At 41.0% G+C, this 27,457-nt stretch overlaps 2 protein-coding genes across 6 annotated transcripts in view; one reads left to right on the plus strand and one right to left on the minus strand.

Moving 5' to 3' along the window:
• The window catches only part of FBXL13 (F-box and leucine rich repeat protein 13), an 82,279-nt gene that overhangs the window by 26,534 nt on the left and 28,288 nt on the right, over positions 1 to 27,457 (minus strand). For all 4 annotated transcript variants that reach the window (XM_077338080.1, XM_077338082.1, XM_077338079.1 and 1 more), the window contains 3 exons: positions 17,381 to 17,433; positions 11,041 to 11,141; positions 1,414 to 1,543 (listed from right to left, as the gene is read on the minus strand). In XM_077338080.1, the coding sequence (XP_077194195.1) occupies positions 1,414 to 1,543; positions 11,041 to 11,141; positions 17,381 to 17,433 (284 nt within the window). The remainder of the gene's footprint in view (positions 1 to 1,413; positions 1,544 to 11,040; positions 11,142 to 17,380; positions 17,434 to 27,457) is intronic.
• On the plus strand, positions 1,223 to 26,014 carry LRRC17 (leucine rich repeat containing 17). 2 transcript variants are annotated; one of them, XM_077338084.1, is made up of 4 exons: positions 1,223 to 1,473; positions 19,444 to 20,327; positions 23,259 to 23,414; positions 25,441 to 26,014. In XM_077338084.1, exons 2-4 carry the CDS (start codon positions 19,562 to 19,564, stop codon positions 25,839 to 25,841), a joined length of 1,323 nt encoding a protein of 440 aa, XP_077194199.1. In that variant the 5' UTR covers positions 1,223 to 1,473; positions 19,444 to 19,561; the 3' UTR covers positions 25,842 to 26,014. The 2 variants fall into 2 exon arrangements, with proteins under 2 accessions (XP_077194199.1, XP_077194198.1); XM_077338083.1 differs by having other exon boundaries at positions 1,224 to 1,473; positions 19,439 to 20,327.

The following is a 27,457-nucleotide window of genomic DNA, read 5'->3' on the forward strand; positions in this document are numbered from 1 at the left end:
TGTGAACTTTTATTTTTTAAATAAATATTTTGTAACTTTTGATCCTGGTAGTGTTTCTCTATTCCACATAGACCTTCAGCATCTTGGACATGCTATTTTAAAAGGAACATCAGGGGGAATAGGAGGGCAATCAGTTGGCAAGTGGCTATAAGGTAGCAAGCTGTCTCCATGGTAACTAGATGCTGGGTAGCAAGAAACACAGAAGCAAGGCCTCAGAACTTGGAAGGGAAGCTGGGAGTCCTGACCCTCCCAGTGGTCTCCCAATTTCTACAAAGCACAGGTGGTGGCAGCAGTTGAATTGAGAGGGAAAAAGTCCTTACAGTTGCTGGGAAAACCCAGGAGGGCAAGATGGAAAGGGCCTGCTGGACAGAGCAGATCTGATCCACCACAAGGGCTTTTGGCTGGTCTCAAAAATATGTAGGCAACCAGCAAAAGGTTTAAAGCAAGCACATAGGGGTGGTAGTTCAAGGAGGAGGTTGTCATAAGAAACACCTGGTAAAATCACACAGTCTCCAACAATGCCTAGTGCTTCTGCTATCACTTCTAAGTTTTTCCTGGGTTGATTGATTTATCATACAGCAGGCTACTTTCAAAAAGCATATATTTCCCTAAATACTAAATTTTCAGTTCATTCAATTATAGCTGGTAAGTCCCAACCCCCCGGTCCTGCTTAGAGTTGTGGTGGGCAACACTTATTGATTTTAGAAGGGAGTCATAAATATACCAGTCTACAGTGCAATCTGAAGTCCTGCCAAGTTCATTGAACTCAGTGGGCTTAGAAGGGTGTAACTGTTTAGGATGGCAGTATTAGTCTTCTTCTAGTGATAGCCGATTGGGACCTTTCCCATATCACATTGGGCTGAAAAAGAACCTCAAGGTAAATGTCTGTTAAACAGATGGCTATTGGTGGTTGGTATGTGCTTATGGCCATTGCTGAAAGAGTAGTAGTGAATTGCCTCACCACTTTTTAATACTTTGCAAAACAAGGAAAAGGATATTAAAAAGCACTTTGCTGAGCTGGTTTCCTTTTCAGGAAATCCTGTCCCCCTCAAAGATCCTTATTTGTTGTTTGCTTGGTCACAGAGTATCTTTAGAGTCGGCTGATCTAGAATATCCAATGGTATACATGGAAGCAACAGCACAAATCAGCACGTTTTAACTCTGCCCCTTCCCCCAAGCAATGCATCCCTTCATTATGCAATGGGACTGGTTGTTTATACTTAAGACACCCACTGGAAGGAAGCCAGAGCCTATAGTGCTATTCCTCCGGAAAATGTAAGCAGCTGTGTAATTTAAAACCCCTCAAAAGTTTGCTGCAGTGCAAGCACAGCCTTAGTATACCATGAGTGCTGGATGCCGCCATCTACAGGATTCCCTTCTGTACATTATAGAAAAGGAAGCTGAAATGCAAACCTGGAGGCAGCCTGAAAGATCCAGGGAGATGAGTTTGTGACATCCTCTTCCAGAGCCGAGGTACTGTAAACCTTTGTCTGTGAATTTTCTGCAGTAGGCTAAATTTAAATATTGCAAGTTTGAGAAGCTCCTTTACCAGATAAAGAAGAAAAGGGGAGGGGGGAAGTTAATACAACAGTGTGCACAAAGTTCTGATGCAATCTGATACTCTAGCAGAAAGACTTTCTAATTAACATGGATGGATGTTTGAGTTTAACAGGGCTTTTCTCTTTACTGGAATATAATGAATTAATTGCTTTATCTTCCTTAACACATGCACATACTCCATGATATTGGTGCTTAGGTAAAATAAATAACATTAATTTTTAAAATAAATTCTGATTTTAAAATTCTTTTGGCTGATTATTACTCCACACATTTTTGTAATAACATGGATGAAACCTCAACAATGTTAAGGGGAAAGTTGCAGCAATGACTCCACATTGATTTCCTAGGCTGTACATGTTCAAAATGAAAACCAGAACTCTGTCAAAGGATACCAGAGCATGCAGGAATTAAACATACTGTTAAACTAGTCCTCCTTGTGTAATACCTTAAAGATACTATAGTAACAAAAGCAAAAAAATGCAAACTAGTAAAGCCTGCATATTTAAAGGACTTATTTATTATAAATATACAAAGGCAAACAAAGAAAGTGGGCTAGACCATGTGTGCAGCAAATCTGTACTCTGAAGCTATATTCGCTAGATCTGCTTGCATCCTATTTTTATGGAGTAAATTGACGTATTACACTGCAAACTATTAATTTTGTTCAATTATCTAGTTGCAATAAATATGTAACGTAATCATATAATTACTAAAAATGAAAGCTTGCAAAAAGGAAATTACAACATATCATTAGGTACAAGGACATACTGGTCTGCAACAGATTGAAATTTTGGAAAACATTTTAAGGCAGTTTTACAAGTCAGCAAAAAGCAGGGACATGAAAGGTCAGGATGATGAAAGCAGGATGCCATAGTCCCTGTTTGCATTCTAAAACCTTTGACTTCTAACTGTGTGGGGGGGATTAAGCAATGCAAACAAAATGGGATGGAATTATGTGGAAATATGAAAGCACAAAACAAGTTACTATCCCCCTGTAGGGAGAGGAGGATCTCCCACTTTTGGTGCCTGATTAGCAGGAGGACTACACCAGCATCTCAGTATCGTAGCTCTCAATGTAGTGACATCACTTCGGTGCACACCAAAAGTGACATTGTCGCATCACTGACAATGTGGGGATGCTCTGGTACTTGGACAAAAAAAATGACTTTTACAATAAAACAACTTATTTCATATTAACAGTAACAAATATATATATAACATGTTGGCAGAATTTTCTATGTGATAAAGACAAATATTTTTAAATGATACTACATTAATATTATCACAGTAATTTTTAGAGCCACAAGCTGTAGTTTACCTTGCACAACATACAGTTCAAATATTGTCTGGGGCTGGTGACTATGAGAATAACACATTATGTGTTATTAAAAGGCATCATCAAGGAGATGGAGAAGCCACACCCCTCAGTTGGGCAAACCTTTTTGCTTTCAGTAGTCTACAGCTAGCATTCTTTAATAGTGCTGTCCTATGTCTATTAATTTCAAAGAGAGTGACTCTCTTTAGAATTTAATTTATGTGTTTACTTCATTTATACCCCACCTTTCTCCTCAGTGGTGGCCCAAATCCTTCTTGACCCCTCCATTTTATCCTAAACCCTGTGAGTTATGCTGAGAGCGTTTAGCCCAAGGTCACCAAGCAAACTTCTGTGGTAGAGGAGGGATTTAAACCTGTGTCTTCCAGATTCTAGTCCAAGACTAAACACTATATCACAGTGGCACAGAAGATGTAGGATATTTAATGTCTTTTCCATTTTGTGTTCTTTATTAAGGTTTCCGAGCCTCTTGTGGCGCAGATTGGTAAGGCAGCAGACGTGCAGTCTGAAAGCTCTGCCCATGAGGCTGGGAGTTCGATCCCAGCAGCCGACTCAGGGTTTACTCAGCCTTCCATCCTTCCGAGGTCGGTAAAATGAGTACCCAGCTTGCTGGGGGGTAAACAGTAATGACTGAGGAAGGCATTGGCAAACCACCCCGTATTGAGTCTGCCATGAAAACGCTAGAGGGCGTCACCCCAAGGGTCAGACATGACTCGGTGCTTCCACAGGGGATACCTTTACCTTTATTAAGGTTTCATGCACACTTTACCTGAACTTCAGATATTTGTCTAAAAGAAGAAGAGTAGGTTCTTATATGCCACTTTTCTCTACCCGAAGGAGTCTCAAAGTGGCTTACAGTCACTTCCCTTTCCTCTCCCCACAATAAACACCCTGTGAGGTATGTGAGGCTGAGAGAGCCCTGATATTACTGCTTGGTCAGAACAGCTCTATCTGTGCTTTGGCGAACCCAAGGTCACACAGCTGGCTGCATATGGGGGAATGCAGAATCAAACCCGGCTAGCCAGATTAGAAGTCCGCACTCCTAACCACTACACAAGACTGACAGTCTCTTATAGACCCATTATGCACTGCAGCAGCCACACTGGGCTGCTGCTGGCATTGCCCCGGCGCTTCCCATGTACTCACGGGGGAGGAATCCCCCAGAGTATGCGGGCTGCCCCGGCGTAGTGCGTGCGTGTGCACATACACGTGCACAGCGCTGGGGCTGGGAAGCCCGACTCGGTGCCTGAAGGCAGCAAAGGCAAGAAGGAGTGGGGGGAAGTGCCCCCCCCCCTGCACAATGGTGGAGAGCGGCATGCTGCTCTCCCACCAAGGTGGGGGGTGGGGGGACTCCGCTGTCAGCTCCGCGTGCAGTGTCCCTCTAGGGACACGTTTGGAGTGAAGAAATCAAGGCTCTTCTCTGAAATATCTTTGTTTGGCCTCAGGACCCAACTAGATGTCATGCCGGTCAACATTTTAGACAAGGAATTTAGCCATTTAAAGATTGTCACAAGGGCCTGATCCTTACTGAGCCAGTTGTGTGTTGACAACAGGCAATCTTGTTTTCCTTTTCCCCTTCCCCCTTTTAAAGTGCCAAAACAGCCATGGGGACTGATGGAATTAAGTAAATGTTTGGGAAGAGGTTTTTGGGGACTCTTTGGAAAGTTTCCAACCCCACTGCCCCTTGTACTGAAAATGTTTATTAGGGAAGATCTAGAGAAGAAGAAAAGGTGGCTTTTTATACCCTGCACTACTGGAAGGAATCCTGTAGCAGCTTACAAACACGTTTCCCTTTCTCCCACCACAACTGAGGTAGGTGAGATAGGTGAGGCTGAGAGACCTCTAACAGAACTGCTCTGTGAAAACAGCCTGAAGAGAACTGTGATTAGCCCAAGGACACCCAGCTGGCTGCATATGGGGGAGTGGGGACTCAAGTCAAATCCCCCAGATTAGAGTCCACTGCTTTTAACCACTACGTCATGCTGCCTCTAGCCAAGGAGGCATATTACAATTTTGAGCTTTCTCCAACTATGTTCCATAATTATCTAAAAATCATCCCTAAATAATCAGTCTAAATATGTTCATAAAATAGTACTGAGATGTCCTAAATCTGAACCTTCTCCCCAGTATGCCTCTCTGGCAACTAAGCTGTTGTTTGATGCTATTTAGCATTCCCATCCTACCAGACCACAAAAGTGAATAGCCCTTCTTCTTTAGATTTCTCAGGGTTCTGACCAATCAGACCTGCAACCTATACTGCAGGAATTAAACACGCTTGACCACCACCCCACATCAAACCCAACCGCCTTAGTTAGAATCTTACCAGTCTACTCTAATCAGATTCTACCCAAGCAAGTTTATGCTCCCTAATACAGGATGAATCAGGCAAAAAAAGAATCATAACCAGGTGGAGGCAGCCCCCCAAATTCCTGCTTGACCCTCGAGACCTTGGAGGAGGAGCGTGTCTCATGGGTTAAGTGCCACTCAACGCTTAACACCCACTCAGTGCAGCTGTCCCGCCCCCAAGTTCCTCCTCCTCCAACTGGCTTGCCTGTCTGTCCAGTAGCCAGCCAATTGCCTTCCACCCCCCACCCCTGACCACCCCCTCCCCCTTCCACTTTCCTCTGAGACTTGGAGGCGACATATCCCCACCATGGCCCATTATGCACAGCCGCCGAAACGGCGATTTCGGGTCACGTGGAAAACGCGGAGGGGGAAGACGCGACGCATACCGGTTATGCACGGGGCGGGGCGCGACGGCGGCAAAACCCAGAGTAACCGATTATGCACGCGCTGATCCGGGCGCCGCTTCTGGTTGCGCCCCGCTCACCCGGAAGCTGCGCTTTCTTCCGCATTTCACTGACGCGGCTTTTTCGGCAGCATGCACCGAAGCTGCAGCCGGTTGCAGCCGGCTCCGTGCGTTATCCGTGATTTTAGTCACCGCCATTCCACCCCAAATGTGCGCTAAAACCCCCGTGCATAATGGGTCCATATGAGAGCTGCCCCTGCCAGTGAGTTCCGTAACAACTGCCTGCAGCCTTTCCTGGTCCTGGGGGGGGGGAGGAGGCTGTCCACAGAGTTCTTCCACTCCATCCCCCTAATCTAGTACCCGTTGTATTCCTGAATGCAATGGGCTGAGCCTCTAGTGTTACAAATAAATCCACAAATTCAGACCAAATGTCATGTCATTTTACATTTGTTTCTTGTTTATTTAAAGAAACTCTTACTTTAAGTGCTACTAAATGGAGGAAGGGAATGAAAACTCTCTTTATTCTCAGCAAACTCTGACATGTATTTGTCAGTCAACGTTTTGCAAAACAGGAATTAATCCTACAAAGGATTCTAAACAAGCTTGGAATTAATTATACAACCCTGTAAATTTCAATAGTACCATTTCTGGTTTGCATTTACAAAAAATTCTGTTAACTAGGGAAAAATAAGCTCCTAACCAAACTGTAACTATTTGGCAAGCTTACACACAAAAGAAATATTTTTTTCATATTAGAAACTTCTATAGATTTCAGCTCACTGCAAAGGCAGTTTTTACACTTCTCTTTCCTCCCAAGCTGTCTGTTTTTCTTTCTTTCGCCTTTTAATGGTGGCAGGAAGTGAACATAATTAGGATGATATATTTTGGCAAGCAAAAGAAGACCTATTCCAAAATTCAACAGTAAAACTACAAGGTCAAATGTCAATGGTGAAGGAAGAACACAACTCACAGTGATCCAAACAGATTGGTGCTGAAATTGGAATACAAGAAGCTACAAAAGATATAACTACTTATAACAGGTTTAACATATAAGGGAGGGAACCATCGCTTAGATGGTGTCATTTTACCTGACTCTTTCTTTTGTGGAAGCAAATATACTGGTGAAGATCAGGGGGGGAAATCAGGACCACGAAGGCTGCTTTGTATAAAGGTAATTTTGCTGGTTTCAGACATGGCTCATGTTGCTATGAACATGTGCACACATGTCTGGAGATTATTGGGCTGGAAGAGATTCTAGCATATTTGTTTTGAGTAGAAATCAAGGTGCTAGTCTTGATCTTAAAAGCCCTAAGGTTTGAGACCAACATACCTGCCTGGCTATTATGCTTTGGTGACGCTGACTTCTGAGATTACATGGATGGCAGCCCAGGAGAAGGTCTTCTTGGTCATGGCACCAAAGCACTGAAATACTTTCCATAGGGAGATTAGTATGACTCCTGTTGCCATATTCCTGACCAATGTCTTCATTATTGTTTTTTATGTCTTTGTAGGTATTTTAACTCTATTTTAAATTTGTTTAAATGATGTGTGTTGAGAAAGTCAATTTTAGTGCTTTTAGCATGTGATTTTATCATGATGTTTTAAATTGTTAGCTACCTTGATGGCCGTTGTGAAGGCAGAAAGGTGGAATATACATTTTGTAAATACATACAATACAATACAAGTTAGTTCAGCTTCCTCCTGCTTTTAACTAATGTAAATAAACATCAAGAACTGCATGCTACCTTTTTCAACACTTGGAAAAACATTACTATGTTTTCTTGATAATATTCTTTATCATGAGCAGCTGTGTTGCATAAATAGGAACAAACTGGGGATTGGGGGCTGTGGAGAAATACATTTTATTTTGAAGCCTAGGCTTTGCACGAACCCACATTTTCCTGTTAAAGGTTTTTCACTATCAGCAAAAAACAAGTAGGAAGGGGGAAGTCAATTGCTCTGCAGTGTCATCCATCCTGCCAGCGGCTCTAGTGATTGCCAAGCCATCAATGTGTTGCAGTTGCAAATGGCTATCTTAGCCAGAGACAATGAAAAGGCCAGTTCTCACACTGGCTAAAATCTGGCACCTAGAAGATGACTGAAACTTGGAATGTACGAGGCTAGATCATTTCTTTCAGATGACCCTCCCTCCAAGAAGCGATCTGGTCCACAGAAGTTGTGGGCATTCAGAAGAGTTAAAATCCCTTGAAACTGAGAGAGAGGGGTCATTTTTGTCTAATCCCAATTTGTAGGAGGGAGCTTCATCTCTAGATCCAACTTGGACAGCAGCTGTTGCTGCATGGAGTACTCTAAAGGGCTGGCTTCCCTGACAGAGAGTCTAAGATAAAGGGAAACTTTCAGAAAGCTGTAACTTTTAAGTAGAGAGTACAGATGTGGACTTTTTTCCTTTTAATAAATCTTTTACTATTTTAAATGCTGGTAGTAGTTCTCTATACCACTCTAAACCACTGTAGTGTTTGCACAAAACAGGTGACTGCTAGATAATTCCAGAGGAATGTGCAAGTGTAGTCAGTCATCCCTATGGTAACCAGCATTAGCTGGAATGTTTAATGAATGCATAATAAGCAACATGGAAATAAAGCTTGGAGAACTGGCCTTGCACCAAGGAATTCTGAAATTGAAAAGATGGTGGCAATGTACTGATGGAGAGGTACAAGATAACCTTCCAGGAGTCAGGCAATTGAGAGAGCAATGCATCATGGGTCTAGAAGACTGCCGGAGCCTAGATGCCTTGAAGTGCTGAAACAAAGCATGACCTGTGCCCCTCTAAGCTTATTGAACTTAATGTACTTACTAAATGCTACCATCAGTGCAAAATGAAAATGCACAGAGTGATGCTGTATGAGCTCCAAAAAGAGCAGAATCAGCTATACCTCTTTACCTTATATTACTTCTTATTTATTAGGTATATGCAAATTACAGATCTATAGAAAAAGCTGCAAATTGGCTGCAAAAATCTATCATAGATGCATAGAGTTTCATAGCTTTCATAAATTTCATAAATCTGATAGCTTATCTTAAAAAAAGAGCAAACAAAGAGTTATAAGATTTCTAGGGTCAGAAAAGTATTTATTTATTTATTTCTACACACACACACACACACACACACACACACACACACACACTGATATAAATGCTGTCCCTCTCCATATTCTTGGGGTGGTTCTCATCAATAAATTAAAAACCCATATAAAAAGTTTAAAATACATGAAAACCTATTCATACTCCTGACTCCAATGCCACCAAAAACCTGGAGATTAAGATGTCCTGGAGATGTCCTGGAGATTAAGATGTTGCAACCAGGCACTGAGTAGAAGAGGTGGGCGGTTCTGCTGCGGGCCCCATTAAATTTAAAGGTCATGTGATACAGGGTGTCTACACTACCTCAGCCACAGTTGCTTGTTTTATCAGAGTATGGTATCTTAAGTTTTATTTACTTTATTAATTTCTATACCCTCTCTCCCTGCAAGTAGGCTCAGGATAGTTTACAATATTAATAGTACAATTAAAACCAGTCCCCTCCCTCCATACTCTTAAATACCTCTGCCAGGCTAACCAGATTGGGGATATACAGCCTAGACGGTAGGACATTAAGACGCACTAATATAAAGGCAAGCCTGTAGTGGGGAACAGTCAAATATGAGCCGTAATTGGGGAGCTCTCCAGGGTGCTTTCTGCACCCACATCTTAATTTCAATTCTTACTGAACTGAAGCTGGTATACCTTTAATCCACATCCCATTCACATCCTGTTCCTGCACTCTGCACTTATTTTTCCTCAGATTTTTCTCCTCCAAATTTCAGAGTTTAATTCTGCATACTAATTAGAAAACCGCCCTGAGCCTCCGGGGAGGGCGGTATATAAGTATGATAATTAAATAATAAATAAATAAATCATTGCTGAGATTTTTTTTTTCTTTGTATGTGTGTGTGCTGTTGATTGGTCTCTGCTAATTGGTTTCTGGCAGGAGCAGCTGCTTTCACTCCAGGTATTCATTTTAATACTGCCTTCATTTTATCTTAGCTTCTATACTGTAAATGCATTCTTTATGCTTTACAAGCTCCCTTAAGTGCTATGTTAAGTTCAGCATTAGCGTCAGAAGAATTAAAGATGAGCCCTTGCCTCTGCTTCTTCCTCTCTTCACCCTCCAGACATTTGCTATACACAGTGTTGGGAGGGGGAGAAATGCTCACCAGGACTGTCCTCTGTCTATTCTTTCCCCCTACCCTTTATCTCCCATTTTGGCAATTAAAAAAAATTGACCATTTTTAAAACATAAGCTTTTCAAAATTTTAAAATAAAAAAAAAAATTCTGTGTGGGAAAATTATTGACATACTGACTGAGCCACCTCAGCCATGTTGTAGCTTAAAGCATATAAGCCCTACACACAAAGTTATCTGGTGTTTTTTCTTTTTAAAGAAGGAAGTAAATGTGACAACTCTATATATTCATTAAAAAAAGGTATCCAAGTGTAACACATCTCCTTCACTTAAAAAAAAAGGAAATTGCTGATATGGGAAGGAAAGAGCAGAGGAAGAGAACAAAGAGAGGACAGCCCTGGTGGGCGTTTTTCACCCCGCATACACACACTCTGTGTAAAGTACATATTGAGAGGGAGAAGAGAGGAGGAAGCAACTAGAGTCAAGGATGGGCTTCTGACTTTAATGCTGAACCCCACTTATCACAATACTTAAGGGGGCTTTTAAAGCAGGGAGTGAAACTTCTCCCAGGCATTTCATCCTAGATTTCAGCTGGCTACAAAAAACTGTGGCCAGCAGAATGCTGGCGGTAAATTGGCTCAAAGCCATTGAAAACCCTGCTGTTCTTTATGAATTGCTATGAACTGCATCAAAATTGGTGGAAATTCATGGTGGTTCTTGAGTTCATGAACATGGCTTCACAAATTGCCCAAAATTTGTGATGAACTTAAGTTCATGAGCCAGTTCGTGCTCATCTCTACATATGAATCTGCCTTATTCAAGTGCCACCTAAATTTTGTGTGGGAGAAGAGCTCCCATGACTGCAGAAAAGAGAAGCAGAAAGCAGGGAGTTAAATGGCTCCAAACCATTTAAAACAAACAGCTAAGCATTGGGGAGCTCCCAGCCTCTCAGCGGTTTGGTTTAAATGGTTTGGATCCTGCTTTTAGCATGAAGCAGAAAGCAGGGGTTTAAATTTTAAATGACTCACAAACTCACATGAGCCCATTCAGTTCACAAACCAACCTCCTGATTCACAAAAATGTGGTTCGTGCTCCTCCCTATTCACATAAGCTGCTAATCTTTACAAAACAGATGGAATGCAGAGAAAGTTGAGATCTGGTGCAACTTTTCTTCATAAAGTTAAAATTTCTTTATAAAAGATCAATATGTTTTTACCTAGATAGGAGTCTTAATGTCCCATTTGTAATATCAGTGTGAGATAAATTTAAATGAAGTAGAGCTGGGCAGCCTTCTGATACAAGCCTCATTAATTCATCCTGTTTAACAAAGAAAACCACAAGTATAATTAGTTTGGTTTCATAAAAGTAAATTATGATTAGTATAGCTGTATGTCAAAGCATTTTAAACATTTTACCTTTTACTTCAATGATGAGGCATGTTAAATATAGTGATTACCTAGCTAGTCTTCTACAACCAAATTCAGGACATAATAAAAATATAAATGAAACACCAGTAACTAGCACTTTATAGGGAAAAATGTGTTTTCAAACTGTTCATGTTAAAGTGTGCTTGTCATTCTGTAATTTTTGTAATTTTTCTGGAATGTAAAAAGGTACTGAAACAAATACCCCCATTCCAAAGGTTTTGATTAGCCGCAGGTTGCATATGTTCCCCATGCCAGCTTTTAGTGTTTGTTTGTCTGTCTATTTGTTTTTCACACTTCCCCGGAGGCTCTGTGCAGCTAACAACATATCCATTCAATAAATAGATATTAAAACATTTAAATATTAAAATTGAGATTTTAATTTGAAAACTAAGGTGCTTGCTGGCTTCTCTCAGATGCAAGGAAGGGAGAGTAAAGTGCTATGATGTTTGACAGATGGTGTGCAGATGTTATCTATCTAGGGAGGCTGGTGTTAATAACTGATGTTATTCTGTGGGCCTCAACCATGGGCCTAGTGGAACAGCTATTTTTCAGGCCCTGCAGAATGGGTTTAAATCCCACAGGTCATGATCTCATTTGGGAGAGCATTCCACAAGACTGGTGCCAGAGCGGGATAAGCCCTGGATCTGATTGAGGCCAATTTAACTTTTCTGGGGCCAAGGATCTTGAGCAGATTCCATGTGCTCGTTCTTGAATTTCTGTGGCGGGCATATGGGAGAAGTTGATCCTGCAGGTACAAAGGTCCCAGTTCATTTAGGACAGTGGTTCTCAACCTTGGGGTCCCGACCCTATTTGGGGTCACTTGGCTTCTTCTGTGGGGCCGCCAGGTTGCTGGCCACTGTGGTAGCAGGCGGAGGTGAGTGGAGGCGGTCAGAGGTAGCTGGTGGCAGCCAGTGGAGGTGGGTGGTTGTGGCAGCTGGCAGCCAGCAGAGGTGGGCAGAGGTGGGCGGTGGCAGCAGCCAGTGGGGGTGGGCAAAGCCATAGCACTAGCCACCTCCACGGCGCCTCAATTTTTGTGTTTCTGCACGCACGCGCATGCCATCGGCAGGGTCGCAGTGGTAAGAAAGTTGAGAACCACTGATTTAGGATCTTAAGGGTGAGTACCAGCACCATGGACTTGATTCACTCTTCAATCTGCTCTCTTCACCTGCTTCCTGTAAAGACCCAGGCAGTTGAGTTTTGGACCAGTTGAAGTTTCTGGATCAGATAGAAGAGTAGCTATGCGCCAAGTGAGTTGCAGTAATCTAATCTGGAGGTGACCATTGCATGGATCACAATGATGATGTCAGGTGCTGACAATTAAGGAGCTAGCTGCCTCACCTGGCAGAAGTAAGTAGAGGGCCTGACAGGCAGCATTTGTGATCTGGACTTCCAGGATCACACCCAGGCTCCTGATAATGGACACCATGAAGAGCCAGGAGTTGCAGCACCTCACTTGCCAGAGGATCTTCATCTTAGCTGGATTCAACTTAACCACTTGAGTCCATCTACCACCATTTCCAGGCAGCTGGCCAGTGCATTCAGGGTATTGGTCTATTAAGCAATACAACGGTGGCATCTGTAATTTGTTGACACCCTAGCCCAAAACTTTAGATAAACTGGGTGAGGAAGCACATGTAGAAGTTAAATAGCATCAGGAAGAGAATCAGTCTGTTTTCTTCATTGTCCAACTTTCACAGTTTCACATCCCATACATAGTAATGGGGAATACTATGACTCAATTTAAAAAGCCAGAACCCTCAGTTTGCGTGACCTGAGCAAGGCAGTGGAAGTCATTAATACATATGGTAGTCATAATTCAGAAGTGACATGACAGCACTTAATACACACAAACCGAAGCTAGTCCCAAAAATTAGGAGCCAGACTGAATTAGAAAATATTGCAGAAAATACTCATTTCCTGCAAGAGTAGTTGTAAGTAGGTTAGTCTCTGTTTTTCCTTGTGATACTGCAGAAGTGGCATACAAGATTGAGATGGACATTCAGTACTTGACTCCTAATGCCCACAGGGAATTTCTGCAGCGCACTGTAGAAAGTGGCAGTGACTGCTTCACCAAGACATTGAAAGAAGAGACCCTGGCATTGTCCCTGAGGTGTGATAGCACTGTGGACTGAACCAGAATTGACAAAATTTGTGTTATGATGTCAGACATTACAAAATTTGACGATAAAAAGCAGTACTTTCTAGGTCTAGCGAATTCTGTAGCCATAGTGCAAGAGGAATGCTGGATATAGTTGAACATGCCTCCAACAACACAGTTGGATTCAAAGCAGCTAGACATATCTTCATGCATGTGTCCTTATTAGTCACAGATGGAGTATCTGTCAAAACAAGTGATAAGGCAGGTTTTTGGACTCTAATTCAAAATGAAGGGTTGTGGTCAAGGATCCTCTGCGTCTCTTCTGAAGATCTGACATGGAGCACACCAGTCAAATCTTACATCAACATCTACAAATAACTCAGTTTGTGAAGTTGAACATATGTTCAAGCAGCTTACAGGGCTGAGTACATATTTCCACACCTCAGGACTCAGAGCCAGAGAACTTTGGGATGTTGCAGAGGCCAACTACTGTTCCCTCCTTGCACTCCCTGAGTTTTCTGAGGTCAGGTTGACAGGATTTTCCTTCTCACTAGTACATTCAGTCCTTGTGTCCTGGCATTCCCTAGTCCTTTTCATGAAGAAGTCAAAGGAGAAGGCAGCTCATGGTTTTTTTGCATTTCACCTTGAAGAAGATAACCTCTTGCTTATGTCCTTTTTGGCTGATGTACTTACTTTCTTCAGTAGGTACTAGAAGTAATGAAATGGTGTCAGCATCCTTGATATAGAGCAGCTGACACTGTTGGTGTTGTCTGTAATTAAGTTGTTGACTCACTTGTTGAGCTCCTGAATCAGTGCTTTGAAGTTGATGCTGATCTGTTGCTGATGATGAAGCCATTTGGCCCTTTGCAACCTTCAGTCAACCTGGAAACAGTTCAGAAGTTGCTAGGTACAGACCCCAACCTGGCTCAACTTTCATTAGAATATGATGAGATACTTCAACTTGAAACCAGTAGTGAAGCTTGCAAGATGACATTGCCCCTTTGATCCATTTCCTTGCACTATCCAAAGAATTTATAAATGTGATCATTCTCATGGTCTGTATTCTAGCTAAGCTTCATAGTGCTGTTGTTGAACATCTCGTCAATACATGTATCACAAGAGTCCTTAAACAGGAATACTCTCAGTTGAGTCAGGAAATTAATACCTCTGCATCTATCACAATATGCTGTCACTGACTGAAGGGCATCAGTGATCCAGGGGCATCAGTGTTTCTGTGGATGAATATATGTGAGCACAGAATGAAAGACATAGGTAAAGCAAAAGAGCAGATGAGGTTGGCAAACAACATCACTCATCTCACCCCATCCCAAATGGCAATGATTCAACCAGCTTGAAACAAAGGAGATTTTGACATAGGGCATAATGAAAGGGGAGGGGAGTTTTCTGCACTTTTATTATTATGTAACTGTTGCCTTTAGAAAATGTTTAATTTTCAAAATTCAATCTGAGTAAATTAATATTTTACTAGTCTCAAGCAGCTAATCCCAAGAATAAATTGTTAATATATGGTTGTAAAGACTGAGGTAACCGCAATCACCTTACTTTTCTATTTATTTTTTTTCTCATCCATCTTGAAAAATAACCTTGTTCCTTTTTAAAGCCCATATTGCCAACTGCACAAAAATGAATGCATATTTTGCTTTTCTAATGCACAAAGTTTGTCCTACTGCACATTAGAATAAACCCTGCCTAGAAAACCAATCCCACAACACTGATACATCTGCTGAACTCCAGCACTCTGGGCAATTGGTTGTTTTTGTGTGTGGCTTTGTTATCTATTACTGCTCCCATTTGACTCCTAGTAATTCTGTCTGCTAAATGCATATCTTTCTGACACTGATTTTTCTTTCTATGAGTAACCTCCCGAGAGCTGCTTAGGCGCTTATGTCAGCATCCCGACTCTCATCCTGTAGCTAATACAATCTGGGTTCTTTGTGCAAAAGTGTGGAATTATGCCCATCATCTTCAAAACTAATTACTTCCAAATATCCATTATCTCCAGATTCAGAAATTGCAAAGTTAACCATAAAAATGGTAGCCAAAAGCTGCCCCTGTTGCCAGTGTATTCAAAGGCTTAGCCAACTGGAAATGCTGAACACATTTTCCATGGGCCATGGACAGGAACAGAGTGCTTCCTGTGCATGGAAGTCCCTGTCTGGACACAGGGCACAGAAGCTTTGAGCCAGAGAATTTCCACATTCATCTGAGCTAACATGGCTTCAGGGGCTGTGTAGTTATTATATGCATTACGGTGTGTAGCTTTTTTTAAATTGTCAGCCACTCTGTTGAAGTATGTATGCTCTCCATGGATTCTCTAAGCATTCCACTTACACCTTTGCCCTTATCTCAGTAAATATTTCATTGCTTGGAGTAAACTGAAGTGGGATACTTCAACAGGGTAGCAGACAACAAAGAGTGTATGCACATGCATGCACAACAATTGTGCGTCTGCCCATGTTCTACTAATTAAACCCCCTCAATGGTAGACTGCTGGCTCAGCACATGCACATGTGCTGCATCCTGCTTGTGGCAAGCCAGAGGAGGGAGGGAATGGGAGGGGTTTGGTGTTTTAACACAAAACTATCTACCAATTCCTTTTTCTAAACCTGGAAAAGTTATCTATGTGTCTACTTTTTGGTTGAAACTAGGCATGGCAGTACCCAACAGTTCTTTGTGTCCACATCTGATTTTAATAGCAAAAGGGAAGCACAGATGAGGTGCACTGCACCCTTCCTCTGTCTGTTTTCTCTCTCACCAAGCACTTTTCACTCAACCAACCACACTTTCAGCATTAGAAGGAAGGGTAGGGGAGAGTTCAGCATTTCATATATGCATCAGACCTCATTCTCACCCTTTTCTATTTTATTTGGGTAATTCCATATTTAAACACACTTCTATTCTTGTTTGCCTCTTGGGTAATTAGATGTAATATCTAATAAAGTGTCCTCCCAGTGTCAAAGTGTAGTTGCTTTCCACTGAACCATCATCATAATTTGCCCTGGAACTTGTTGAAACAGCCAATAGAAACGCATCCAGCTTATGAAAGGAACACAAAAGTTTATCTACCACTGATCACTACAACTGGTGCTGTAGATCAGAGAAAACACGGGGAACTGGGGTCAGTACTGAACCATAGGGCAAACTGATATTGAACTTTTTTAGAAAATTATTTTCATTCCTGCCCCTCAAAAGCGACCTTCTGAGCTGTGGCATTGGAGATCCCCTAGAATTATAGCTAATTTCCAGACTAAAGAGACCAGTTACCCTGAAGAAAATGCCTGCTTTGGAGGGTGGTTTTCATAGCATTCCATTCCGTTGAGGTCCCTCCTGGTCCCGAATCCCACCCACTCCTGGCTCCACCCCCAAAGTCTCCAGGTATTTCCCAACCCAGAGCTGGCAACCCTACTTCCTGACTTCCACAGGCAAGCCGTTGCATAGGATGGGGGCTATCATAGAGCATGCAAGTGAGTATGCAGTTTTGACCCTTTTACAGGGTAGCAGCTTCAGAAGGTCTTGTTCAGATGATTGAAGCTGATGAGGCTGAGGAGTGGGTAAAGGGAGGATGCTGCTGCTACCACTACAAGGTAAACAGAAAATAGGTGATGCATCTCTTCTCCACACTCTTCCTTGAGCTGATACTCTGCTGCCCTCAACAGTTCATTGCTTCTTGAGCAACATCAGTTCCCACCAGGTGACTTATTGAAGGCTTTCCCCCTCTTAATCTGTTGTTTAACTGTCAATCACATCTTCTATAGCCTATCTACCAATTAAAACCTTTGCCAGCTTGAAACCTGAAAGCTGTTAAGGTGCTCCTTTGAAAACTATCTCAATATAGTTTACAATCAATCTATATTCCTCAGTATTTTTAGGCATATCAGACTGGATCACATCTTTCTCTTTTAAATAACATTTAGACTTCTAATTTTTCTGTACAAACTGGAATTTAAACTCAGATTTTCTAACTTTTTATTCAGTTCAAGGCTTCTCCCACTTATAATGTTAATACTTACATTTAATCCTTGGCATTTGGAGACATTTAATGTTTGCAAATTCCTGCACTGAGCTAGAATAAATAACAATAATAAATTGAAAGCTAGACTCACTTCAAAAACACAAGGTGGTATCAATTCCAAACTGACAATGCTATTGGAAAGGATAATATAAAAGACAATTATTGAAATATCATAAGAGTCTGTTTTAGGCTAAGTTAAAAACCAAGTTCTCTTTTAACTTTAGAAAACAAATTGGCATAGGATCGCATACAGAATTTGAAAATATAACTGACGGCTGTCCCGAGCTGCAGTCTACAAGTGGGCATTTAAATGTACTTTGGTGCATTCTGCTTGTGCAAGCACTAATGCGATGGTTAGAGAAACACAGCACTTTAATATAGCTTTTAACAAAATAATGATGTCCATGTGGAACAATGAAAAGCATAACAGATGGTTCATATGATTTCATTTACTTTTATTTTATAATGGTATCAGAAGAAATACCTTGTGTTTTGACTTGGGTATGCAAAAAAGCCTGAGGGGATACAACTGCTTTTACTTAGTGCCCTTGCATTAAGATAGCAAAGACACTTTCCACTTACACAAGGAAAGTTGTGCATGCAGAAATCTTCCCTGGGATGTACAGATATGATTGATTGACTTAAAGTCAAATGGTTTCAAGTGTTTTCCACAGCCACACAGGAACTGCTGGTGGGAACCGCTTCTTAAAAGGTGGGAGAGTCCAAACGGGCTTGAAACTGCAAGAGGGACATGCAAAATCCAGCTGGGGGGAGGCGCATTATTCCACTCGTTTTTCACTAGCACAGATAAGTTATATATATAGTATCAGAAAACTACTTGGCAGGGAGGCAGGAGCCTTTCCTCCCTCTGCAGCACTGTCCTGAGTCCTTTTTTAAAAAAAACGAGCAGTAGCTTACAGCTGCTGTGTGGCTGCAGGGAACACTTGAAAATGCATGAAACACTTGAAATGGCATAACAATGCATGAATAAAACATGTATTCATTCATTCACTCATTCACTCACTCACTCATTCATTCGATTGCTTTCCGACCACTCCCAGACTAGCTGGCTTGTGGTGGGTTGCAGTGTAAAAAAAACCATAAATAAATAAATAAAACCCCAGTTGTGTAGTTTGACTCTGATTGTGTCCAGGACATGGGTCTCTTTCACTCCAGTTTTTAAAGGCTCTTGAAAAGTATTTCTATCATATGATTAGTGACACTACAAAGGTCTTCTTCTATTGGCATTACAGAACAATTTTATCATCAACTTTTCTCATGAAAAGACGGTTTCTTACAAACCTTCATAGTGCCAGTAATTTTTGCCTTTGTTAATTTCAATTCTCATACTATAAGAGATTTTCTTAAATATGCTTATACAAGCTACTTATAAAAACTGCCATCTGTAAAGCAACTGTCTTCCTCTGACAGTTCCCAGATTTGTTTGGATCAACAGGCAAAATTAGCCTGGGATTAATTTGTTGTGTTGAAAATCAGTGTAAAAAAAACCTGTGGCAATACAAACTGTCCCCTAACCTAACATACCCTCAGGGAATCTTGAATTCCCACTGGCTCACCTTCTTCATTAATCCACTTTCTCCTCTTTTGACCCAGGCTGACAAAGCATTATTGGGCAAGATTCTTGTCTGGGGATAGATCCTATTGTTATAAGTTGACTGGAGAATATGAACTCTCTATTGTCCCAGAGACAATTGTGCATAACATGATACCATATTGGAAGTGTGGGATAATATGGTAAATGTTTAAAAAACATGGATTGTCACATCTGAAGAAACAAAGTTTTTTTTAATTTAGTGAGAGCTCTGCATCATATGAATAGATATTGAATATTGACAGGGATGCCTGTGTCAGGTCATTGGACTATAGTTTATGTAAAGTGAGAAGCTAATATCTTTCCTTAATAGAGAAATACACCATTACTAACTTAATTTTTAAAAACAGCTAACATGGATTAATGCAATATTCTGATTACACTAAAAGTTTATGGTATCATCTTCTACAGAAACGTCTTTCTAATATGCTGCATTTCTTCCAGCACAGGGATTCCAAATACCCCAGCTGTGCCTCCTTGACTCAGACTTCCAAACTCAGATTTCAGAGGAATAGTCCGACTGTTCCAGCTGTCGTACAAAGAAATTGGGACCAGCTGGATGTCAGGATGCAAGTGGTTACAATTATAATACTACTCTTCTTTTGTAAAGCAGCTGATTTTAAGAAGGCAAGGAATGGAAGTTCACGAAACAGAGCAAATAATGGAAGGGCAAATGGCTTAAGAAAAGCCTCCAGCACCGTTAAGCGCTATACCCCAAGCCTCCCATGTGATGTATACACCTATCTTTATGACAAATACTTAGATTGCCAAGAAAGAAAACTGACATTTGTATTGTCTGATTGGCCCGAAGATATAAAGCACATGCTTCTAGCAAGGAACAGAATTCGTAAGTTGAAGAACAACATGTTTTCCAAATACAAAAAACTAAAGAGCTTAGATTTACAACAGAATGAAATATCAAAAATTGAGGACCAAGCTTTTTTTGGTTTAAACAAACTAACTACACTCTTACTTCAGCACAATCAGATAAAAGTCTTGTCTGAAGAGGTATTTATTTACATGCCTCTTCTGAGTTACTTGCGCCTATATGATAATCCTTGGCATTGCAACTGTCAAATGGAAACTCTTATAACAATGCTGCAGCTTCCAAGAAACAGGAACTTGGGGAATTATGCTAAATGTGCACTTCCAGCAGAGCGAAAAGGTCAAAAGCTCAAAGAGATCAAAGTTGAATCGCTATGCACTGAACAGGATAGACTGGACCCAAGTAATCTAGAAGTTCCGAAATCAGAAGCCAGCAGACCTGAATTTGATTCCTCTCTCTGCCACATTTATTTGTATCCTGTACAAACACTAGACTGCAGAAAAAAAGGTTTGTATATTTTAATTAAATGTCTACTGTTATAAGCGTAGTCTCATATCTTTAAAGAGATCCCTCTGAGCATGGAAAGGAAAGGACATACAATTTTGTTAGAACTCAGTCCAGGCAATACAATATTTTGCCATCCAATCATTAGTCATAATAATTAATCTGTCCACAGATGGAAGCCAGTGAAATCTGGCACCTGTCTGCAGATACCTAAAATTGTGGATTGGGGCCACAGTGATGCTAAAGATATTTTCCTGCAAACTTTGGGGACCTCTTAGGTTTGCTGAAATCTTAACAAATATATATTGGGGGGTTTAAATTGCTACCAATTTTTTTTAAAGCATGTGCACACACTTAACTGGTAGGACTGGCCATGGCTGCTTCAGGCTAACGTACTCGAGAATATATAGGATTTATGATTCCCAAGACAGTTTACAATCACAAGAGAAAATGTCAGTAATGCAAAATTAATTATATTTACAAAATAATTGTTGTAATCTTTACAATAGTTTTTATTATCATCATCCTCATCATCATCAAATTTCTTCCCCGCCTCCTCCCAAAGGCTCAAGGCGGGTTACAACATTCATAAAAACCCCATACAAACCCTTAAAATATAAAATCGACAATCATAGAATCATAGAGTTGGAAGGGGCCATACAGGCCATCTAGTCCAACCCCCTGCTCTACGCAGGATCAGCCCTAAGCATCCAAGAAAAGTGTGTATCCAACCTTTACTTGAAGACTGCCAGTGAAGGGGAGCTCACCACCTCCTTAGGCAGCCTATTCCACTGCTGAACTACTCTGACTGTGAAAAAAATTTTTTCCTGATATCAAGCCTATATCGTTGTACTTGTAGTTTAAACCCATTACTGTGTGTACTCTGCTCTGCAGCGGTGAGGACTAAATAAACAACCCCATAAAAACAAAGATACTGTGGTGCAAAAAAAAAAATCTCTTCCTGGCCCCCAAAACCTCCCAGTACTAATTCCAGATGGGAAAGGTGCACAGAGGGTTACCTATAAAGTAGTGACCATAGACTGACAGGGATTGCTTGAGGGCATTTAGAGGAGTCTGGCTAAGGAGAGGTTTGAAATTAGTTCCTGATGGATCACAACTCTTAGCAAGGCAGAAGCTCTCCACTGATACCCTTCATGCTTATTTCACCAAGTATCTCAACCATCATTAGTAGAGTCATGTAAAAAAGGAATCTACCACATAATGGATGTATTCAGATATTATTTTTTAACAACACAGTTTATAAACTATGGCTTTATAAAATTACTTTATAAAATTATTTATAAAATTCCCTGGAGGATGGTTACCTTGGTGGAACTTTGATATTAGTAGACCCAAGATATATGTCTTAAAATATAAGATATAAAATACAAGGAAGTATGTTGAAGACTAACTTTTGTTAGGATCCTTGAAAAAAACAATTAAGAAATACTACATTATATTTAAGTTCACTAATGAAGTAAGAACGAAAACGAGGCTGTTGTACCTAGGAACTCATTCTGCTTATGATTATATTGTTTGAATAAAGTTTTTGCCATCGCCAGCTTGTAAACTACCTTTTCTTGTCTACTCATCTTTGGCTGACGGGTCATCTCTCCCCTAACAGCTTGAGGCAGTTTCTTATCTGTAGCTTAGATCTAGCTTGATCTGAAAGTGTCCTGCTTCAGGCCAGCTAATAAACCCTCTTGAACAAAAGACAGTTGTGATCTCAGTTCTGCCCACAGTACAACATTTGAAACACAACATGTTAGAAAATGAGGTCTGTTTTGCTTTTGAGTACAGTTTAGGGGATACACTACCGGTCAGATAGTACTGGATGGGGGAATAAATTTCAGCAGCACAGAGGCCAGAAATTGAAAGGCAATTATCTAATGACTGATTTACAGGGCCGCCTTCCTAAACCCATTGACTTCACTAGTAGACATTACCATTTCCTAAGTAGTGCAGAGAGAAGAATCACTCAAGCTCTTGCAAACCCTATAAATTTTCTTTCTCCCTGTTAATAGGAGTAAATGACAATAGTGAATGTACTGTATAACATATTTAAGATATGACATGAAAAGCTGGACAGCCCAGGCAAGCCCTATCTTGTCAGATCTCAGTAGCTAAATAGGGTCAACCCTGACTAGAATTTGGATGGCCAATCGCCAAAGAACACCAGAGTCATGACATAGAGGTGGGCTATGGCAAACCACCGCCAAACATCCCTTGCCTGGCTGCCAGACAATCCTAGCATCTCCTGGCTACACTACATACACCATATATGATAAATAAAATAAATCAATAGCTCTTTGAGTAGAGACATGTATTTGAATGCTGCCACAATTCGTTCAGGAGCCTTTCAGTTTAATCTATTTGATTCAGCATCCCTTGGCAGCAAAATGATGCAGAACTAAAGGACATACAATATTATTAAATTATAAAACCACAGATCAAATGGCATCTAACCCCTAACCAAAAATATACCAGATAGCTCCAACACAATATGCTGCACTTCAGAGCAAATCCACCATGCAAATAGTATTTGCAGATCAGGCTGCTCCCAGTGAGTAAAAACATTGATTCAAGACATATAGGACAGACGCAGGCTAACTCCTCATTACTGCTTGGAGAGAAAAGAGAAGGGTCAATACTTAAATGTCCTCAACAGCAACACTTTGTATAAAATTCCATTTAACAAGGAAGTCATCAACTGTGAAAAAAAGCTTTAATATATAAAAAGAACAATTTTATATGTAAATATGGTTTCTTAGTAAAACACACAGTTTATTTTACTTGGTGCTCTCTGTGCTTACGTAAATTGTGCTAGAGATAGTGGAGTCCAGCATAATGCTTTTTTACTTTGATAGTATAGCTGTCTTAAAACTTTAATTGGTGGCAGAGTTTCTATAACATATATTTCTTCTCTTCCCCCAGAGTTAAAGACAGTTCCTGGAAACATACCTCCAGATATAGTTAAACTTGATCTTTCTAACAATAAAATCAAGCAGCTACGACCCAAGGAATTTGAAGACATTCATGACCTGAAGATACTGAATCTTAGTAGTAATGGAATAGTTCACATAGATCCAGGTGAGCAAATTTTATAATTGTATAGGCCATAAATAAATTTAATAGCTCCTAACTCTATGAGTAAAAGTCAGGTTACAGAATCCTAGTCACATGGCTCTGATGGTTTCCATGCTGGGCAATATTGCTCGGATTTGCAGACCGAAATCACCCTCTCAGTTACTGCATAGTTAAAGAATTCCCGCTTACAGTGATTTCATTTTTGAAACTGGAATATAATTTGGGACTACCCAATGGAGAAATGCTTGCATTCAGTTTTTATCCTTGTGGCTGCCATTTTGAATAGTTTGTGCATGTCCTTTTCCTCATCACCATCCTCTCTCCTGCCTCCTACCACTTGCTTGCTCTATCCCGAAAATCTGACAAAAAAAGTAGTGACTGCATTACAACACTGTTTCTAACTATTAAAAAAATAGCATCAATCTTGCTCATTACACTGCAGTAGCATTGTAATACGATAACCTATGTTTATTTTTTTGTAATCACAGCCAGCATATTGGGGGGGGAGGCAATTTCTGTGGGTGGGCATATATCTGTCCTGCGCCTCTGGGAGGAGGGTGGGAAATCCATAGTTGAGCCTTCAAGGCATAGTGGTCTGCCCATGGTACTGCATTAGTCACTATCAGATCTACCTCTAACCCTATGCCAAAGATCAAAGCGGCTTGCTTGATGGATGGGACCAGCAACAAATTATGAGACCCCTCATATGGCCATAGATGCCACATGGTCTGGCATCTCTGCATGGAAATTAAAGTTTCCCAGAACAATAGGTCTGGGATACCGCAGCAATCTCACGGTAGCCACCCATAGCAGGCCTGACAGGTTGTCTACTGGTGCATTCAGCAGTTGGTATAATGCAGCTGTGACAGAGAAAAGAATATAATAACAAAGCAAACATGGAATACAGGGGGAAAAGCCACACAACACCCCTTAAATTGTACAAAATAAAGGGAGTGTGGGATGGGGAAATACACAAGCCTGAATGAGGTTATGTGGCTTGCTAGCCTAAGTCCTACCCCTGGACCTGGCCAGGACAAGCCTGACTGGCTTGAACCCAGGGGATAGGAGAGGTCTGCACAAGTGTAAATGTCATTACCGGCCACGTTGCCAGCATCAGAGAGGACTGAAAACATACTGCCTCTCTTGCTTGCCTTCTCATGGGCCTGCAAATTGAATTCTCATAGATCTGGGTACCTGGGGCTCCAGATCACCACCTACTCTCCATGCCACAATCAACAGTGGTGAGACAGGCAGCAATCTGAGAAAGGTGTTTTGTTTTCTGTTTTGAACTGGTGACTCAACTTTGGGGTGTTCTCCCCTTTGCAGGAGTGCTTGCTTTACTGTCGTTAAGGCAGCATACCAAAATATTGCTCCTCACCCAAGCTTTTAATGGGTTATCCATTTGTTAAAAATTGTTTTTATGTCCTACTCCGAACTTGTAGGATGCTTTATGAAAGCTGTTTTACGTTCCTTGATGAAATGGTATTTTTAGGCTTCTGAATGTTATTTTATGCTGTTTTTTGCTTTGCTGTTTTAATTAATAATTATATTCCTTGTTGTTTACAATTTTAGTGGGCTTTTTTACTTTGTGAGTAGGGTTGCCAGCAAAAACCTACATTACAGTGGGAGCATTTTGGGGGCAGAGACTAGAGAAACAACATTACATGATGATGTGACATCAATTCCATCTAGGAATTCAGAAGTGACGTCCTAGCATTGCATTACATTCTTGGAATTCCCCAGATTTCTACACCACAGAGATCAGGAAAATTCCTGGAACATCACACAATGTGTCTATGCTGCTTCCAGGGAACGATGTTGCCGCATAATGCATTGTTGCCACCATTTTCTCCCTGCTGCTCCACTGAGCACCAGTGGGGATGGGAAGCTCTGGTGGAAATTTGCAATCCTACTTATGGAGCCCCCTTGAGAAGGTCTCTGGGGGATCAGCATATACATCTAGACAAATAAATAAGGAGTAGATGATTTAAATTATTCATGATTTCAAGTATCTTTTTTTGCCCTGCAGCTGCATTTGCTGGACTCATCAATTTGGAAGAACTAAACTTATCTAACAACTCCCTGCAAAATTTTGAATATGGAGTATTAGAAGACTTGTACTTTTTGAAAATATTGTGGCTTAGAGAAAATCCTTGGAAATGTGACTACAACATTCATTATCTTTTCTACTGGTTGAAGCATCACTACAGTGTTCACTACAATGGTTTGGAATGTAAAAAACCTGAGGAATACAAAGGTTGGCTGGTTGGAAAATATGTAAGGAGCTATTATGAAGAGTGCCCCAAAGGCAGGCTCTCTGTTTATCCAGAAACATTTGAACAAGACACAGATGATGAAGAATGGGAAAGGCTCAAGGAACCACAAAGAACAGCAAAGAAACATGGTGTAGTTGTCACTGTAATTGGTTAATCTGGAGATTTTTATTGACACATTCAAGCCTGTGAAATTGTTTCTCTGAGAAAAAAAGGTATTTTTTAAAAAGTGATATTTGTTCATAAGGTAATGTCTACTTAAAATATGTTTTGTTATTAATCAAAATATGCCATTATTTACTTATTTCTTTATAAACTTACTATTTTTAATCTGTTTGGGGTCATTTTTGCCACATCTGGTAATAATTTGTAAACGTTCAATACAAAGGTATATGATTTATTGCAGTTATCCTACATACTCCAAAACTAAGACACTGTACTAAATTTAAGCTGAATACAGGACTGGATTTAAGCCAATATTTCAAAATTTTCCACTCTTGACTCAACATGTTAGTTGAATTCAAGATTGTTTCTGCACTAGAGTTTTGGCTCAGATTTGCATTTGTTTAGGGTTGAGTTTTTCATCCATTTTCGAACTGAAAATCGCCCTTTCTAGTGCAGACCTGACTTGCCCCCTCACTTACCCCACAGCAAGGGAATTCTCAGAAATCTAGTTTTTACACTTTGAAGCGGAAACTATTGGGGTCTATTTCAGGGCTGTTCAGTGCGTAAATGTGTGCATTTGGTTTTTCATAGAACCTGCCATTTTGAGTGTTTGGGCACGCCTAGCACTCCCCTCTTCCAAATCCCCTGCATCTCTTTCCCTTCATTCCACATTCCTTCACCTCCCCTTCCCCCCAATATGTTTTTCTTAAAAAAAAAACAATAAGGTTATTGCGTTACAACAATAAGGTTATTGTGTTGTAACAAGCAAGACTTTTTTTTATTCCTGAAGGATTGGAGATATGCGGCAGGCTTCTGAAGGAGGGGAGCAGGGCACTGAGAAATTTGCACATGCTTTCCTGATGCTTCATGGATTGGCTGTGAGATGGGGAGGGAAAGCATTGAGATCTCCTTGCTTCCTTTCTCAAATCTGAGCTGCAGCTGTCTCCTGTAGGCTTGGATTGGGGGATCAAGGGGACTTCAGCATTTCCCCTCCCCATCTCACAGCCAATTCAAGACCACGCCACAGGAGGCGGCTGCAGATTAGATTGGGGAGGGAAGCACTGAGGTCTCCTTGCTTCCCCTCCCCTAACCCAAGCTACAGCTGCCTCCTGCAGTGCAGGCTCAGATCAGGGAAGCAAGGGGACCTTCGTGCTTCCCTTCCCAATCTGACAGCTGCCTTTGCAGCACTGTTGATGTAAGAGCTTGATCACCCGCATAATTTTCCAAAAATGGTTTTTCATGCTGCGTGTGTGTGTGTGTGTGTGTGTGTGTGTGTGAGAGAGAGAGAGAGAGAGAGAGAAAGGAGATGGTATGAGATAACAACCCTGCAGTAGCGGGAGGATGAATCTCCACAGAAATTCCCTGTGAAGGCACTCTGGCATCTCCAGAGAAGGCCTTATCGCATGGAGTTCTTAGTCTGAGGAAGTGCTTGCACTCGAAAGCTCACGCCTTGAATAAATCTTTGTTGGTCTTAAAGGTGCTACTGGACTCTGATTTTATTCTGCTACTTCAGACCAACACGGCTACTCATTTGAATCAACTCTCATTTTTGTATCCACACCAACTTGTTTGTGTTATTATGCTTTTGTAGTATAATGCATTGGGGTG

Source organism: Paroedura picta, chromosome 5 (assembly GCF_049243985.1).
Source record: "Paroedura picta isolate Pp20150507F chromosome 5, Ppicta_v3.0, whole genome shotgun sequence".
NCBI lineage: Eukaryota > Metazoa > Chordata > Lepidosauria > Squamata > Gekkonidae > Paroedura > Paroedura picta.

Bases quoted from the DNA above. Each gene is read 5' to 3' on its own strand.
- LRRC17 (XM_077338084.1), top strand. From the start codon at position 19,562: ATGCAAGTGGTTACAATTATAATACTACTCTTCTTTTGTAAAGCAGCT. The intron at 20,328-23,258 runs GTTTGTATATTT...CTCTTCCCCCAG, and splicing joins ACTAGACTGCAGAAAAAAAG to AGTTAAAGACAGTTCCTGGA. The intron at 23,415-25,440 runs GTGAGCAAATTT...TTTGCCCTGCAG, and splicing joins AATAGTTCACATAGATCCAG to CTGCATTTGCTGGACTCATC.